This window comes from Rhinopithecus bieti, unplaced genomic scaffold (genome assembly GCF_001698545.2).
Source record: "Rhinopithecus bieti isolate Rb0 unplaced genomic scaffold, ASM169854v2 scaffold_35950, whole genome shotgun sequence".
In the NCBI taxonomy this organism is placed as follows: domain Eukaryota; kingdom Metazoa; phylum Chordata; class Mammalia; order Primates; family Cercopithecidae; genus Rhinopithecus; species Rhinopithecus bieti.
Genome location: NW_016815506.1, coordinates 1,214,924 through 1,231,106, shown reverse-complemented (window position 1 = coordinate 1,231,106; position 16,183 = coordinate 1,214,924). Strand labels below are relative to the sequence as shown.

Genomic DNA, 16,183 nt, shown 5'->3' with positions numbered 1-16,183 from the left:
CAAAAAAAAAAAAAAAAAAAAAAGAATTGGTGAAGAGCTGAGAGGAAAATAAAGACTCCTTTAGAATTTGTGAGTTTCAGGCACTAGTAGAATTTCCAGATGGAGAAATGCGGCAGGTAGTTGGAAATTCAAGTGTGAGGAGTAAGAAACCAAGGGCACAGATAAAAAGGGTGATAGGGCCGGGCGCGGTGGCTCAAGCCTGTAATCCCAGCACTTTGGGAGGCCGAGACGGGTGGATCACGAGGTCAGGAGATCGAGACCATCCTGGCTAACATGGTGAAACACCGTCTCTACTAAAATACAAAACTAGCCGGGCGAGGTGGCGGGCGCCTGTAGTCCGAGCTACTCGGGAGGCTGAGGCAGGAGAATGGCGTAAACCCGGGAGGCAGAGCTTGCAGTGAGCTGAGATCTGGCCACTGTACTCCAGTCCGGGCAACAGAGCGAGACCCCGCCTCAAAAAAAAAAAAAAAAAAAGGGTGATAGACAAAAGTATGAGTATAGAGGATTCATTCAGCATTTGTTGAGCCCTTAACATGTACCAGGCAATATGCCAGAAGTTGGAAATATAAAAATGAGTAAGAGAAGCCCATATCTTCAAGGAGCTTACAGTCTAACAGATGGGAAAACAATAATAATACAATAGAAATAAATGGGTATGCACAGCAAAGAGGCTATAATTACCCATAACTTCTGACTCTGCCTTGGGGAGTTAAGAACATCCTCAGACAAGAAGTAATGTTTTATTATTTTTTTAATTGAAACGGTATCTCACTGTGTTGCCCAGGCTGGTCTCGAACTCCTGGGCTCAAGCAATCCTCCCACCTCGGCCTCCCAAAGTGCTGGAAGGAAGTAATATTTTAAAGTACATTTTAGATTTTCAAAATTTTTTTAGCCAAATCAGTAAATTTTCAAGTTTAAAGTAAATTGTTTTTTTAAAAATTTACACTTTGGGCTGGGTGCAGCGCCTCATACCTGTAATCCCAGCACTTTGGGAGGCCAAGACAGGTGGATCACCTGAGGTCAGGAGTTCGAGACCAGTCTGACCAACATGGAGAAACCCCATCTCTACTAAAACTACAAAATTAGCAGGGTATGGTGGTGGGCGCCTGTAATCCCAGCTACTTGGGAGGCTGAGGCAGGAGAATCACTTGAACCTGGAAGGCAGAGATTGCAATGAGCAGAGATCACACTGTCGCATGCCAGCCTGGGCAACAAGAGTAAAACTCCATCTCCAAAAAACAAAAAAAAATTTACACTTTGGAAGGCCAAGGCGAGTGGATGGCCTGAGCCCAGGAGTTTGAGACCAACATGGACAACATGGAGAAACCTCATGTCTACAAAAAATACAAAAATTAGCCAGGCATGGTGGTGCACGCCTGTAGTCCCAGCTACTCTGGAGGCTAAGAGGTAGAAGGATCACTTGAGCCTAGGAGGTCAAGGCTGAAGTGAGCCGACCATGCCACTGCACTTCAGCTTGAGTGACAGAGCAGGACCCTGTCTCAAAAAATAAAGAAATAGGCCAGGGACAGTGGCTCACACCTGTAATCCCAGCACTTTGGGGGCCGAGGCGGGCGGATCATGAGGTCAGGAGATGGAGACCATCCTGGCTAACACGGTGAAACCCCATATCTAATAAAAATACAAAAACAAAATTAGCCGGGCGTGGTGTTGGGCACCTGTAGTCCCAGCTACTCAGGAGGCTGAGGTGGGAGAATGGTGTGAACTAGGGAGGCGGAGCTTGCAGTGAGCCGAGATCCCGCCACCGCACTCCAGCCTGGGTGACAGAGCGAGACTCCATCTCAAAAATAAATAAATAAATAAATAAATAAATAAATAACATCCTGCAACCCAAGCAAAGCAAGATTTTACTTTTTAGAGATGGGGTCTCACTGTGCTGTCTAGGCTGGAGTGCAGTGGCTATTCACAAGTGCTATCACAGCCCACTTAGCCTCAAACTCCTGCTCAAGCAATAGTCCCACCTCAGCCTCCCAGGTAGCTGGAACTATAGATGTGTAGCCACTATGCCCAGCCAAAAGAAGCAATTTCATTGCTACTTTGCAACTCCTAGAGTGAGGAGTTATTTAGGAGATCCAATTACCAGAAACTACTGAATCAAAAAACCAAGGGAGAAGGAGAAGAAGGGAATCAAAGAGGAGTTGAATAATTTCTAGACAAAATAGAACTTAAAAAGAGAATTTATTAATATTGCCAAAAACTGAAAACAACCAAGATATCCTTCAATAGGTGAATGATAAACGGTGGTACATACATACAATGGAATATTATGCAGCAAGAAAAAGAAATGAGCTGTCAGGCTTGGTGCAGTGGCTCATACCTATAATTCCAGGACTTTGGGAGGCTGAGGCAAGAGGATCACTTGAGCCCAGAAATTCAGTGCTACAGTGAGCTATGATTGCACCACTGCACTTCAATCTGGGCAACAGAAGAAGACTTCCATCTCAACAAAACAAAACAAACAAAAAAACAGAAATGAGCTATGAAACCATGAAAAGACATGGAGAACAGGTATGGTAGCTCATGCCTGTAATCCCAACACTGTGAGGCCAAGGTAGGAGGATCAGTTGAGCCCAGGAGTTCAAGACCAGCCTGGGTGACACAGTGAGACAACATCTCTAAAAAAAATTTTTTTTAATTAGCCAGGCATGGTGGTGTGTACCTGTACTCCAGCTACTTGAGAGGCTGAGCTGGGAGGATCGCTTGAACCCAGGAGAGTGAGGCTGCAGTGAGCCATGATCAGGCCACTGCACTCAGGCCTAGGCAACAGAGGGAGATCCTGTCTCAAAAAAAAAAAAAAAAAAAAAAAAAAAACAGGCAAGATATGAAGGAATCTTAAATGCATACTGCTAAGTGAAAGAAGCCAGTCTAAAAGACTACATATAATATTATTCTGGCTAGGCGCGATGGCCCACGCCTGTAATCCTAACACTTTGGGAGGCCGAGGTGGACAGATCACCTGAGGTCAGGAGTTCAAGACAAGCCTGTCCAACATGGTGAAACCCCATCTCTACTAAAAATACAAAAATTAGCCCAGCGTGGTGGCACGTGCCTGTAGTCCCAGCTACTTGGGAGGCTGAGGCAGGAGACTCGCTTGAAGCCGGGAGGTGAAAGTTGCAGTGAGCTGAGATCATGCCATTGCAAGAGTGAAATTCTGTCTCAAAAAAAAATATGATTCCAACTATATGACATCTGGAAATGGAAAAACTATGGAGACAGTAAAAACAGCAGTGGTTGCCAGGAATGTGGGGAGCAATGAATATGTAAAGTATGGGGGACTTTTAGGGAACTGAAACTTTTCTGTGTGATACAATAATGGTGGCTACTTGTCATTACACATTTGTTCAAACCCATAGAACTATATAATACAAAGTGAACCCTAATGTAAACTATGGACTTCAGTTAACGATAACATATCAACATTGGCTCAATTGTAACAAATGTATCACACCAATGAAAGATGTTAATAATAGGGAAAACTGGGTGGGCACAGTGTCTCACGCCTGTAATCCCAGCACTTTGGGAGGCTAAGGCAAGAGGATCGCCTGAGGTTGGGAGTTCAAGACCAGCCTGGCTAACATGATGAAACCCCGTCTCTACTAAAAATACAAAAACTAGCCAGGCATGGTGGTATGTGCCTTTAGTCCCAGCTACCTGGGAGGCTGAGTCATGAGAATTGCTTGAACCTGGGAGGCAGAGGTTGCAGTGAGCCAAGATTTCGCCACTGCACTCCAGCCTTGGCAACAGAGTAAAACTCTGTCTCAAAAAAAAAGGGGGGAAACTGTTGAGGGGGTATATAGGAACTCTGTACTTTCTGTTCGATTTTCTATAAACCTAAAATTTCTCTAAGAAATAGTGTGTTGATTTTTAAATAAAATGAAATTTTAAAACATTTTAAAGGTTTAAAGGTTTTAAAGACCAAAGGTTGACTTCAAGAAATGCCTATATTTTAATATTTTAAGTAGCAGCCAAGGGAAGGTAATCAGATTCTTAAGAACGTCTTAGCCTGGGCAATATACCAAGACCGTGTTTCTACTAAAAAAAAAAAAAAAAATTAGCCAGGGATGGTGGCAACCGCCTCTAATCCCAGCTAATTGAGAGGGTGAGGCAGGAAGATCGCTTGAGCCCAGGAGATCAAGGCTGCAGTGAGCTATGATATGCCAGTGTACCCCAACTCCTCAAATATAAAGAATTACGTTTATAAATACTCTACTTGCAATATGAGATAATAGCTTCAAATCTATTGAGATTGTTTTTCAAAATAAACGTTGTTAAGGAAATGAAACGCCACAAAAGACCTCAACAGTCTTTCAAATGAAGGCCAGCCTTCTGAGCCCAGCTTTTGATACACACAGCCCTTCATATCCATGGATTCAATCAACTATGGATAGAAAAAACAATTTTTAATTTGCATCTGTACTGAACATATATAGACTTTTTTCCTTGTCATTATTCCCTAAACCAGGGGTCTCCAGTGCCTGGGCCACAGACTGATACCAGCCCACACAGCAGGAGGTGAGCGGCAGGCAAGCAAGCAAAGCTTCATCTGTATTTACAGTCACTCCCCATCGTGGGCATTACTGCCTGAGCTCTGCCTCCTGTCAGATCAGTGGCAGCAGCAGATTCTCACAGGAGCACTAACCCTATTGTGAACTGCACATGACAGGGATCTAGCCTGTGCACTCCTGATGAGAATCTAATGCCTGATGATCTGTCAGTGTCTCTTATCACCCCCAGATGGAACAGTCTAGATATAGGAAAACAAGCTCAGAGCTCCCACTGATTCTATATCATGGTGAGTTGTATAATTATTTCATTACATGTTACAATGTAATAATATAATGAAGTGCACAATAAATGCAATGCACTTGAATCATCCCCAAACCATCCCCACTCCCTGTCCATGGAAAAATTGTCTTCCACAAAACTGGTTCCTGGTGCCAAAAAGGCTGGGGACGGCTGCCCTAAATAATACAGTATAACTACTATTTACATATCGTTTACAAAGTATTTAGCATTTTATGTAACCCAGGCATGATTTAAAGTATCTATAACTTAAAGGATGTGCATAGGTTATAACCAAATACTGCACTGTTTTATATAAGGGATTTGAGCATCCTCGGATTTTAGTATCCACAAGCAGTCCTTGAACCAATCCCCAGTAGACACCAAGGAACAACTGTATATATAACCTTAGTATCTTCATGCCTAAATAATGAAAGGAGAAAATTTTTCATACCTCTGTCCCCAACATGCTCCTTCACCCACTGAGTAGCTGCAGTGATGCTCTCCATCTTGGTAACATCAAGGGTCACCGTCTCCAGCCTGTCAGATGTCTGGCCCCTCAGCTGCTCGGCCCCCTTCTCCGTCAGACACGCAGCCAGCACTCTCAAGCCTCGTGCATCCAGCTGTCTGGCCAGCAGGTTCCCAAAGCCCGAGTCACAGCCCGTGATAAAGACATACTTGTCTTGGAGGTGGCTCACCACCTGCTTCTCCCGGTACCAGCGCAGAAGGTAGTACAGGCCCACAAAGGCCACCAGGTAGAGCCACATGGTGAGGGTGCTTCCTTCTTTTTCAATAGAAAGAAAACATTTTATTCCTTCCTTTTCTTTAACCAATATATCTATTCAATATTCGCCATGTGCCAGGTATTGCACTAGGTGATAGGGACTCTTTATTGACTAATACTCGGTCCTACCCTCAAGGAGCCACAGTCTAGAGAGGGAAGTCAGTGAGGTAACCAAACAAATCCAATGCACTGTGAAAGGTTCCATAACAAAAGTATACACACAGTCTACAAAGGAAGATGACCAATAGCCTAGCACAGAAGCAATGATTTTGGTACTACCTCCTACCAAATAAGATAGGTAAGTTCAAAAAGTGGATAAAGATGATGACATTCCAGGCACTAACAATGTGTACATGAAGGGAGTCGTGAGCAGCACAGAACTTCTTGAGACCTATAAACAATTCTGCATGAGTGCAAAGCAGAACATACAGAGGAAGAGACTGGAGATGAGGTAGTGAAGGGCCAAATCATGAAGGACCTTGGAAGCCACACTACGGAATCTGGATGTTATCCTGTGGACAGAGTATGCTACTAGAAGACATTAAACAGAGTATGCTACTAGAGTCAGGTGGCCAGATTAAGTTTTAGGAAGATCTGTCTCACAGTGGCAGTGGAGGATAAATGAAACAGGTGTGGTGAAGGCAGTGAGATCCATTAGGAGATCCAATAGTTTGGGTGAGTTATTGCAGCCAAAGCAATTTGTAAACCTAGACCAATCAGAAGCATTGTTGAAATGAGTGTTCACAGATGCCTATGTTTCTATATGAAATTCTGGAGCAAAGTCCACCATTTTTTGGTAATCTATACATGTTGGCTGAACTAACATAATTCATAACAACATAGATAGAGGTCAAAGATGGGTATGGGCCCACTAGCATCATAAGGTCTATACCACAACACCTGCATGAGGTGAGTCTATGCAATTCAAACTCCTTAGTTTGACATGAATGTCCCCAGCACTCTGGCTACTTAGGCTTCTCTCTTGCATCCTAATCTTTAGCCATAACAAACAACTTTCAGTCCCCTGCAAAGCACAGGTTTTTTATGCCTCTGCACACACTTCTTTCTACTGGAAAGAAGTAGCCCTCATCTACTTGGCAAATAACACTTTTTTTTTTTGAAGCAGAGTTTCACTCTTTTTGCCCAGGCTGGAGTGCAATGGCGCAATCTCAGCTCACTGCAACCTCCACCTCCCGGGTTCAAGTGATTCTCCTTGCCTCAGCCTCCCAAGTAGCTGGGATTACAGGCGCATGCTACCATGTTGGGCTAATTTTTATTTTTAGTAGGGAGAGACTGTTTTACCGTGTTGGCCAGCTAGTCTCGAACTTCTGACCTCAGGTGATCCACCCACCTTGGCCTCCCAAAGTGCTGGGATTACAGGCGTGAGCCACCGCGCCCGGCCATAAAGCTTATCTTTTAAGTCTCAGCCTAATCATCATTTTCATTCAGCAAACATTAATTCAACAACTACTTAAGTCAGACACAGTGTTAGGCACTGATACACAAGAGTGAACGATACATAGTCCATTCTTCATTGAATTCACAGTCTCATTGTGAAGACTGACAACAATGCATTATAACATTATTTTTTAAATTATCCTTTTGATATGGTTTGGCTTTGTGTCTGACACCTCTGGAAGGAGAGGGGAACAGAAGGAGGAGAAGGTAGGAAGAGCTTTAGACTGTAGTAGAGCCCCAAGAAAGTCTCAGCCAGGCCCATGAGCCTGAGCAAAGACTGCCACTGGAGAAGTCCCACATTGGGCCGAACTGGTCCAGCTCCAGTACTGCCATCCTGCTGGTCACTGGCTGACCAGTGCCCAAGAGGAGCATGCCTCAGTATAAATACCACAGCAGATCAGAGAGTGCAACAACTGGAGGCTGGAAGTCAACCTCATTCCTCACAGCAGATTCTCTTGAGTGATCTGAGCAATGCACCTCCAAGGCTGCCACACTGTTTCATAGGTGAGCACTGAGAGATTACATACAGAGGGGACAAGAATGGTCCAGGCAAGAGATTTTCCTACCTTCATTTAACCTGCCCCATGGTCTAAAAGAATTGACTATACCCTCCTTAGTGTCCCCATTGTGGCCTGGGTTTATCATGATGCCTGCTGCACTTCATTGTACTGCTTTTCCCCATTTTTAGACGATCAGGCCCTTAAGAGCCCAGGTTACATATTAGTCTGCACTTGGCCCAGTGAATGGCACATAGCAGATACTTAATAAATGTTAGATAAATTAAGTTATACTAAATAGCCGGGCGCGGTGGCTCAAGCCTGTAATCCCAGCACTTTGGGAGGCCGAGACGGGCGGATCACGAGGTCAGGAGATCGAGACCATCCTGGCTAACACGGTGAAACCCCGTCTCTACTAAAAAATACAAAAAACTAGCCGGGCGAGGTGGCGGGCGCCTGTAGTCCCAGCTACTCGGGAGGCTGAGTCAGGAGAATGGCATGAACCCGGGAGGCGGAGCTTGTAGTGAGCTGGGATCCGGCCACTGCACTCCAGCCTGGGCCACAGAGCGAGACTCCATAAAAAAAAAAAAAAAAAAAAAAAAAAAAAAAAAAAAAAGTTATACTAAATAAAAATATCCTGAGAAAAAAAGCAGGCAGAATGAGCCAGAGAAGTAGGAAAAAGAAAGCTGATGGAAGCCAAGGGAAGGGGGGCTTAATGAGGATCAGCAATGCAACCAGCAGGTCTGCTGAGTAATAGGAGGGCACTGGTGCTCTTAATGGGAAGACTCAGAGAGTGCAGGGCACAGAAGCCAATCTTCAGTGGGCTGCTGCATGAATTAGAGGGCAGGAAGTGGAGCTGAGTGGAGACTCTTTCAAAAGCCTAGTCTGGGAAGGAGAGGAGAGAAGGCAGTAGCGAGAGGGCAACTTAGGGTGTAGGCAAGTAAAATGGAAGGAGACAGTGAGGGGGAGAAAACAGTGGAGAGAGGCATCTATTGCTCCTCCCTCCCCCACCATCTTCTCTTTCTCTCCTTTTCCCCTCTTCCCCCATCTCTCTCCTTCCTTCTCTGAAGCCCTTTGCTTCTCTCCAATCTGAGAGCTCTGTCTTCTCTAGCCAGCTGCCTCTGTTCTGCCCAACGGGCATTCCCTGATGCACTACAGTAACAGAGAGAGCTTCATCCTGACTGTTTATTGACTAAAAGGTAATTTTCTGTTGCCAGTCAAAGATGAAAACGTATTTCCCCCATTAGGGAGAAGCTTGGCCCTCACAGCCTCCCCCGGTATTACTATTCAGCCATCACATGCCTAACAGCAGGAAGAGATACGCCTGGATACGCAGAAGAGATACGCAGAAGAGATACGCCTGGCGGAATCCCAAACCCTGGGCCAAACCTGAATGTGCCTCGAATATTTCAAATATCCAAATGCCCAAAGTGGCCTGCTTGCTTTTACAAACCATTCATCTGCAAAAGCTGTGCAATTACTTTACGTTTTTGCCTTTGACTCAAATTATTTATACACAGTACTTAAGCTGCTATTTCTTGATTTACCAATTTTTGACATTCTCAATTAACTTCCTGCTATGGTAAATGAGAATTCAGCTTTCTTACATCATATTGTCAGTCTCTTCCTTTCTCATACACCATGCTATCTGGTTAATTTTCTTTAATGAGTTTTGAGGTTGAGCCTAGAAAACACCTTCATAATCACACATGCATAGGTTAAGAACTTCCACTGTTTATTTCAGGTCTGATCCCCATCTTGGGCTTCATCATTGCTTGAAGCTACTCTCCCACAAAGATCTTGAAAAGCTAGGCCAGGCACGGTGGCTCACGCTTGTAATCCCAGCACTTTGGGAAGCTGAGACAGGCAGATCACCTGGGAGCTGAGAAGGACAGATCACCTGAGGTCGGTGAGTTCGCAGACCAGCCTGGGCAACATGACCAAGCCCCATCTCTACTAAACACAAAATTAGCTGAGGTGTGGTGGCAGTGCCTGTAGTCCAGCTAATTGGGAGGCGGAGGCACAAGGATCGCTTAAACCTGGGAGGTGGAGGTTGCAATGAGCCAAGATCACGCCACTGCACTCCAGCCTAAGTGACAGAGTGAGACACTGCCAAAAAAAAAAAAAAAAAAAAAAAAAAAAAACCTTGAAAAGCGTGAATTGCCCTCTCTGCACAGCCCTATCCTATCTTTGGGGCTTTCCCCTCCCCCCCACCCCCCACATTTTTCCTTCCTGCTCTGCCTTCCTTTTCCTCAGCCTCTCTTCTATTACTGCAATCCTCTCAACAGTTTCATTTGCCTTCTTATTCAGTCATAGGTTCTCATAGTTGGCCACTTTAGGGATGCTTCACTATCACCCCAAAGCTTTAACCATCCCTGTTCTCTAGCTGCAGCTGCCAAGTGGTGCTAGAGAAAGACCAGATAAACAAACTTTTATACAACAAATCAATGTTATCCTATCTCAAACTGGGTCTCCCCGCCCCCCATACCAGGCAAACCTTCTGTTTGCCTCCATTTGACCGTTTCCCTTATTATTTCCAACAACACTGATCCAAGATCTTTACTAAACCTTCAAATTTTCCACAACCTCATGTTTACCTAGCTCCTCTTCCTCCACAGATGAGCATACATTGATTGCCTCCCTGCCAAAATCCAGATCAGCTCAACCTGGACACTCTAATTCATACCACAACATTTTGCCTGTCATCTCAGGGGGTTCCAGGGCCCCAGTGAGGGTATCTGCCTCTAATGTCTCTATATTGTCTATATCCTCTTTCTTCTACTTTCTTCCTCCTAAGACCATCCTAACCTGCCACCCGTTTAAATAACCATTCTCTCTCTTCCCCATAATGGCCGAAACATTCAAAGGGCAAGCACAGGCCCTCTATTTTCTTTCTTGCCACCCACGAGCTCTTGCACTTCACCGTTCATTCCCATCACTCTCATGGAAATCTCTCTCACATCTCACCAAGGAACCTTATTAAAGCAGATAATTCAAGGCCTTCCTCTCTCTCTTCTCCTCAGACCTCACTACAATATTTAGCACCTTCTTTTTTCTATGATTTTATCTGATTCTTAGGATTCTAACCTAACCTTCGGTGAAGAAGGAGATTGCTTTTCAGACGTGCTGTGCTCTCGTTGGATTCTGTCCTGTGAACTCCCTGTCACCCACGAGGATAAAGTCAGACTCTTCAGCTTGACACATAACAATAATATGAACAGTATAGAGAACTTTCGCTTGCCAGGCCACTATTTGAAACCGTGTGTGTGGTGTGTGTGTGTATATGCTGTGTGTGTGTATGTATATATAAATATACATACACACAATAGAGGGTATATGCAATCATTATGCCCATGTTTTCACATGAAGAACTGAGCACAGATTAAGGCCAATAAATTAAGTGGACCTTTTCCAAGGTGAAACAGAGTGAATATTGAGACAGGGATCAAATCAGAGTGTTCACCTGCAGAAGCCTTTGCATCTAAACACACAATACACTGCCTTTTCCCTTTTTGGACCAGCCTGGGCAACATAACTGAGCCCATCTCTACAAAAATACAAAAAACCAGCTGACTTTTCATGGTCAGGCCCAGTGTGCCTAAAACGTTTGCCCCTCGGCTCCTGTTCTCACAGTCAGAAACCATGGGTTTATCCCTCTGACTACCCAATATGAAGAACACGCTTCTCCCTTCACTTCTAAGATGCTCTACTCCCGTTCTCCTACAGCGTCACAGACCAGTGTCCCTTTCCCTTCTCCCCTCCCAGCTCCTCCTCTCCCCTTCTTACCACCCTAAATGCAAGGGACTCCTCAATGCCCTTGATTGGCCTATCACAGAAGCTTTCTCACTAACTACCACAGTGTCACTCTCCACTTCCCCTCTCATCCCATAGGTCGTCTGGTTAATTTCCCTAAAGTGGCAGTCTGCGATGTCACTCCCTGAAATAGCATTCACCTACTGAAATCTAAATCTAAAACCTTAGTTGTAAAGCCCTCATGATTGGATCTTAACCCTTTTCTCCCCTTCCCTCTTTTCTCACACTGCCTATGTTTCCATCGAAAACCAAAGAGCTTGGGCCAGGCGCGGTGGCTCAAGCCTGTAAATTCCAGCACTTTGGGAGGCCGAGACGGGCGGATCACGAGGTCAGGAATCGAGGACCATCCTGGCTAACACGGTGAACCCCGTCTCTACTAAAAAATACAAAAAAACTAGCCGGGTGAGGTGGGCGGCGCCTGTATCCCAGCTACCCGGAGCCTGAGGCAGGAGAATTGGCGTGAACTCTGGAGGCGGAGCTTGCAGTGCGAGCTGAGATCCGGCCCACAGCAACTCCAGCCTGGGTGACAGAGCGAGACTCCGTCTCAATAAGTAATAAATAAATAAATAAAAACGGGATACCAACAAGACTACTCTGGATGATTCCCTGACTACCTTTTCCTTTTCTTTCTTTCCAAGTAACCTCTCTGATGAGCTTCGCCGGCCCAACCAACTGATTGTGTGGATAGTAAGAATCATGAGGCTGGGCACAGTGGCTCACACTTGCAATCCCAATACTTTGGAAGGCTGAGGTAGGCGAATTCCTTGAGGCGTTCGAGACCAGCCTGAGCAACATGGTGAAATCCCATCTCTACAAAAAATACAAAAATTAGGCAGGCATGGTGGAGACTGCCTGTAGACCCAGCTACTCTGGAGGCTGACAGAGAGGGGAATCACTTGAGCCTGGGAGGTCGAGGTTGCAGTGAGCCATGATTGCACTACTGCACTCTATCCTGGGCAACAGAGCAAGACCCTGTTTGGAAAAATCAATAGATAGATAATAAGAAAAAAAAAGGATTGTTGGGGTTTTTTTGTTGTTGTTTGTTTTGAGATGGAATCTCACTCTGTCGCTGGAGTGCAGTGGCATGATCTCGGCTCACTGCAACCTCCGCCTCCCGGGTTCCAGTGATTCTCCTGCCTCAGCCTCCCGAGTAGCTGGAACTACAGCCATGCACTACCATGCCCGGCTAATTTTTGTATTTTTTTAGTAGAGACAAGGTTTCACCATATTGTCCAGGCTGGTCTCGAACTCCTGACCTTGTGATCCGCCTGCTTCTGCCTCCCAAAGTGCTGGGATTACAGACGTGAGCTACCGCACCCAGCCTAAAAAAATTTTTCTTAAATAGAATCATTAGGCCAGGCACAGTGGCTCATGCTTTTAATCCCAGAACTTTGGGAGGCTGAGGCAGGCAGATCACTTGAGGCCAGGAGTTCAAGACCAGCCTGGCCAACACAGCAAAACCCCAACTCTACTAAAAATACAAAAATTAGCCAGGTGTGGTCGTGGGCACCTGTATTCCTAGCTACTCAGGAGGCTGAGGCAGGAGAATAGCTTGAACCTGGAAGGCAGAGGCTGCAATGAGCTGAGATCACGCCACTGTACTCTAGTCTGGAAGACAGAGTGAGACTCTGTCTCAAAAGAAAAAAATAAAAAATAGAATCATGAGCATAGACTCTGAGGCCAGATGGCCTGGGTTCAAAATCAGCCTTTGACATTTACTTGTTCTGCAGCCTTGGGTAAATGAATTGGCCTCTGTTCCTGTGTGCTCATCTTCAAAATGGGAAAAAGAAACCTCAGTGATTTATTGAGAGGGTTAAATGAGTTAATGCATGTAAAGCAATACATAATTGTTAGATATTAGTATTATTTTGGGTCATTGTTATCTTATTATTGCCATCTGAGACCTTTCTCTCTCTCTTACCATAAGACCTTACCTCTCATGGTAAGAGTCCAGGCTGCTCCACTCCCTCAAAGGGTTCTCACCAGTGTCGTCCTTGATCAGCTGCAGAATCAGATTTGTTATTGCCAAAATGAAAACCTGTCTATTTCCCTGAGCTTTCACAGAAGGAAACTGTGCCATGGGAATGTGCGTTATCTGGTGCCTTACACCACCACTTTTCTGTAGTATGCATAATTCCACATATTGCAACATCCTTAATCATTTCTATCAGCTCTTTATCACTATTCTGGACCAGCTCATGCACCTTAACTTTCTTCTGTCTCAAGCAAAGGACCTCTTTCCCTTCTTTGGTTAAAATCTTTAGATCTGGGTTTGTCTATAAACTCCAATCAGTTTAGTCACTGATCCTAAGAGCAAGTCTGTAAACAGCACATGGCTCCCTGAACTGATCCACCATGACATTGTTTTCTTCCCACCTTGGGCATACAGACTAAGTATTCTTCAAGTCAATAATTGTTTTTTCTTTTCTTTTTGATTTTTTTTTTTTTTTTTTTTTTTTTTTTTTTTTTTTTTTTTTTTTTTTTTGAGGCAGGGTCTGTCTGTCGCATAGGCTGGAGTGCAGTGGTGCAATCACAGCTCACTGTAGCCTCAACCTCCTGGGCTCAGGTGATCCTCCCTTCTTTTTTCTTATGATTTTATCTGATTTTTAGATTCTAACCTGACCTTCGGTGAAGAAGGAGATTGCTTTCAGATTGTGCTATGCTCTCGTTGGATTCTGTCTGTGACTCCCTGTCACCCACAGGATAAAGTCAGAACTCTTCAGCTTGACACATAATAATAATAGTAAACAGTTACAGAGAACTTTCCTTGCCAGGCACTGTTTGAAACCGTGTGTGTGTGTATGTGTGTGTGTGTGTGTGTGTGTATGTATATATAATATATATACAGACAATAGAGGGTATATGCAATTATTATGCCCATTTTTCACATGAGGAAACTGAAGCACAGATTAAGGCAAAAATTAAGTGACTTTTCCAAGGTGAAACAGAGTGAATAGTAGAGACACAATCAAATCCAGAGTGTTCACCTGCAGAAGCCTTGCATCTAACCACTACACTATACTGAGGTCCTAACCTCCCAAGTGGCTAGGACCACAGGTGTGCACCACCACACCTAGCTAAGTTTTTGTATTTTTTGTAGAGATGGGATTTCACCATGTTGACCACGCTGGTCCCAAACTCTTGAGTTTAAGGGATCCTCGCTCCTCAACCTCTCAGAGTTCTGGAATCTTGGCCCAATCACAGAAGGCCCCTTTCCGCTTACCCAAAGTTTCATGAACTTACCCAACAGCTATCAACATTAACCATGAAAGAGCTTGTTTCCCCCACCGCCGAGAATCCCATTTTCAGAGCATACCCAGGGTCCCTATTTTTAAGTATGAAATCACTCCCAACTTGTAACCAGTACTCTCCCAAACTTCTTGGGAGTAAAGATCAAAAAAGCAGAGCAAGCAATCGTGACAAAATTTCTTTCAGGAATCAAAGTTGAAGATCTTTTAAGATGATAAAAAATCATAATCAAAACCTGTCTCCAAACAGACCGTATCCCCTACACATACACACACACACACACACACACACACCACCCCTACACACCTACACACCGGACTTGCTCAGGAAGAGTCCAGTCCTGGAGACTTGGAAGGACTTCTTTGCACACCAGGCAGCAGTCAGCTTTCTCCTGCCCCAACTGCTGCCCACCCCATCCTCCGCACTGTTTTCACAACACCTCCCTCTCGTGGTAAGAGTCCAGGCTGCTCCACCCCCTCACAGGGTTCTCACCAGTGTCGTCCTTGATCAGCTGCAGAATCAGATTTGTTATTGCCAAAATGAAAAGCAGAAAGAATGGCCGGGCGCGGTGGCTCAAGCCTGTAATCCCAGCACTTTGGGAGGCCGAGATGGGCGGATCATGAGGTCAGGAGATCGAGACCATCCTGGCTAACATGGTGAAACCCTGTCTCTACTAAAAAATACAAAAAACTAGTCCCAGCTACTCCGGAGGCTGAGGCAGGAGAATGGCGTAAACCCGGGAGGCGGAGCTTGCAGTGAGCTGAGATCCGGCCACTTTCCCCAGCCTGGGTGACAGAGCAAGACCCCTTCCCCAAAAAAAAAAAAAAGAAAAGCAGAAAGAAAGAAAAGAGTTGCCCTGACCAGACAGAGAGTCTTATATGCTCCTCAGCCCACATCCTCTAATTTTTTTTTTTTTTTTTTTGAGACAGACTCTCGCTCTGTCACCCAGGCTGGAGTGTAGTGGCACGATCTCAGCTCACTGTAACCTCCACCTCCTTGGATCAAGCAATTCTCCTGCCTCAGCCTCTGGAGTAGCTGGGATTATAGGTGCCTGTAGAAATTTTTGTATTTTTAGTAGAGATGGGGTTTCACCAAGTTGGCCAGGCTGGTCTCGAGCTCCTGGCCTCAAGTGATCCACCCATCTTGGCCTCCCAAAGTGCTGGGATTACAGGCATGAGCCGCCGCACCCAGCCCTCTATTTATTTACTGAGACAGGGTTTCCCTCTGTCACCCAGTCTGGAGTGCAGTAGCACAATCTGGGCTCACTGCAGCCTCGACCTCCCAGGCTCAAGTGATCTTCCCACCTCAGCCTCCAGAGTAGCTAGGACTAAAGGCGTAGGCCACCATGCCCAGCTAATTTTGGGGGTTTTTGTTGTTGTTGTTGTTGTTGTTGTTGTTTTCTTTTTTTTTCTTGTAGAGATGGGGTTTCACCAGCTTGCCCAGGCTGGTCTCGAACTCCTGGGCTCAAGCAATCTGCCTGCCTCAGCTTCCTAAAGTGCTAGGACTACAGGCATGTGCCACCGTGCCTGGCCCCATCCTCTAATTTAAATTGGAATGCTGGAATGCAAATCCCCTGCTGGAA

At 45.2% G+C, this 16,183-nt stretch overlaps 1 protein-coding gene across 7 annotated transcripts in view; it reads right to left on the bottom strand.

Annotated features, from left to right (window-relative positions):
• HSD17B6 (hydroxysteroid 17-beta dehydrogenase 6) overlaps nt 1-15,204 on the bottom strand; it is a 28,335-nt gene extending 13,131 nt beyond the window's left edge. The window contains exons 1-3 of one of the 7 annotated variants that reach the window (XM_017853374.1): nt 14,908-15,044; nt 13,287-13,354; nt 5,255-5,584 (exon numbers count right to left, since the gene is read on the bottom strand). In XM_017853374.1, coding sequence (XP_017708863.1) covers nt 5,255-5,584; nt 13,287-13,293 — 337 coding nt within the window. In that variant the 5' untranslated portion in view covers nt 13,294-13,354; nt 14,908-15,044. Of the gene's footprint in view, nt 1-5,254; nt 5,585-13,286; nt 13,355-14,907 lie in introns of all 7 variants that reach the window. The other 6 variants (XM_017853378.1, XM_017853379.1, XM_017853380.1 and 3 more) reach the window with 6 other exon arrangements.
• Nucleotides 15,205-16,183: the final 979 nt, after the last annotated feature.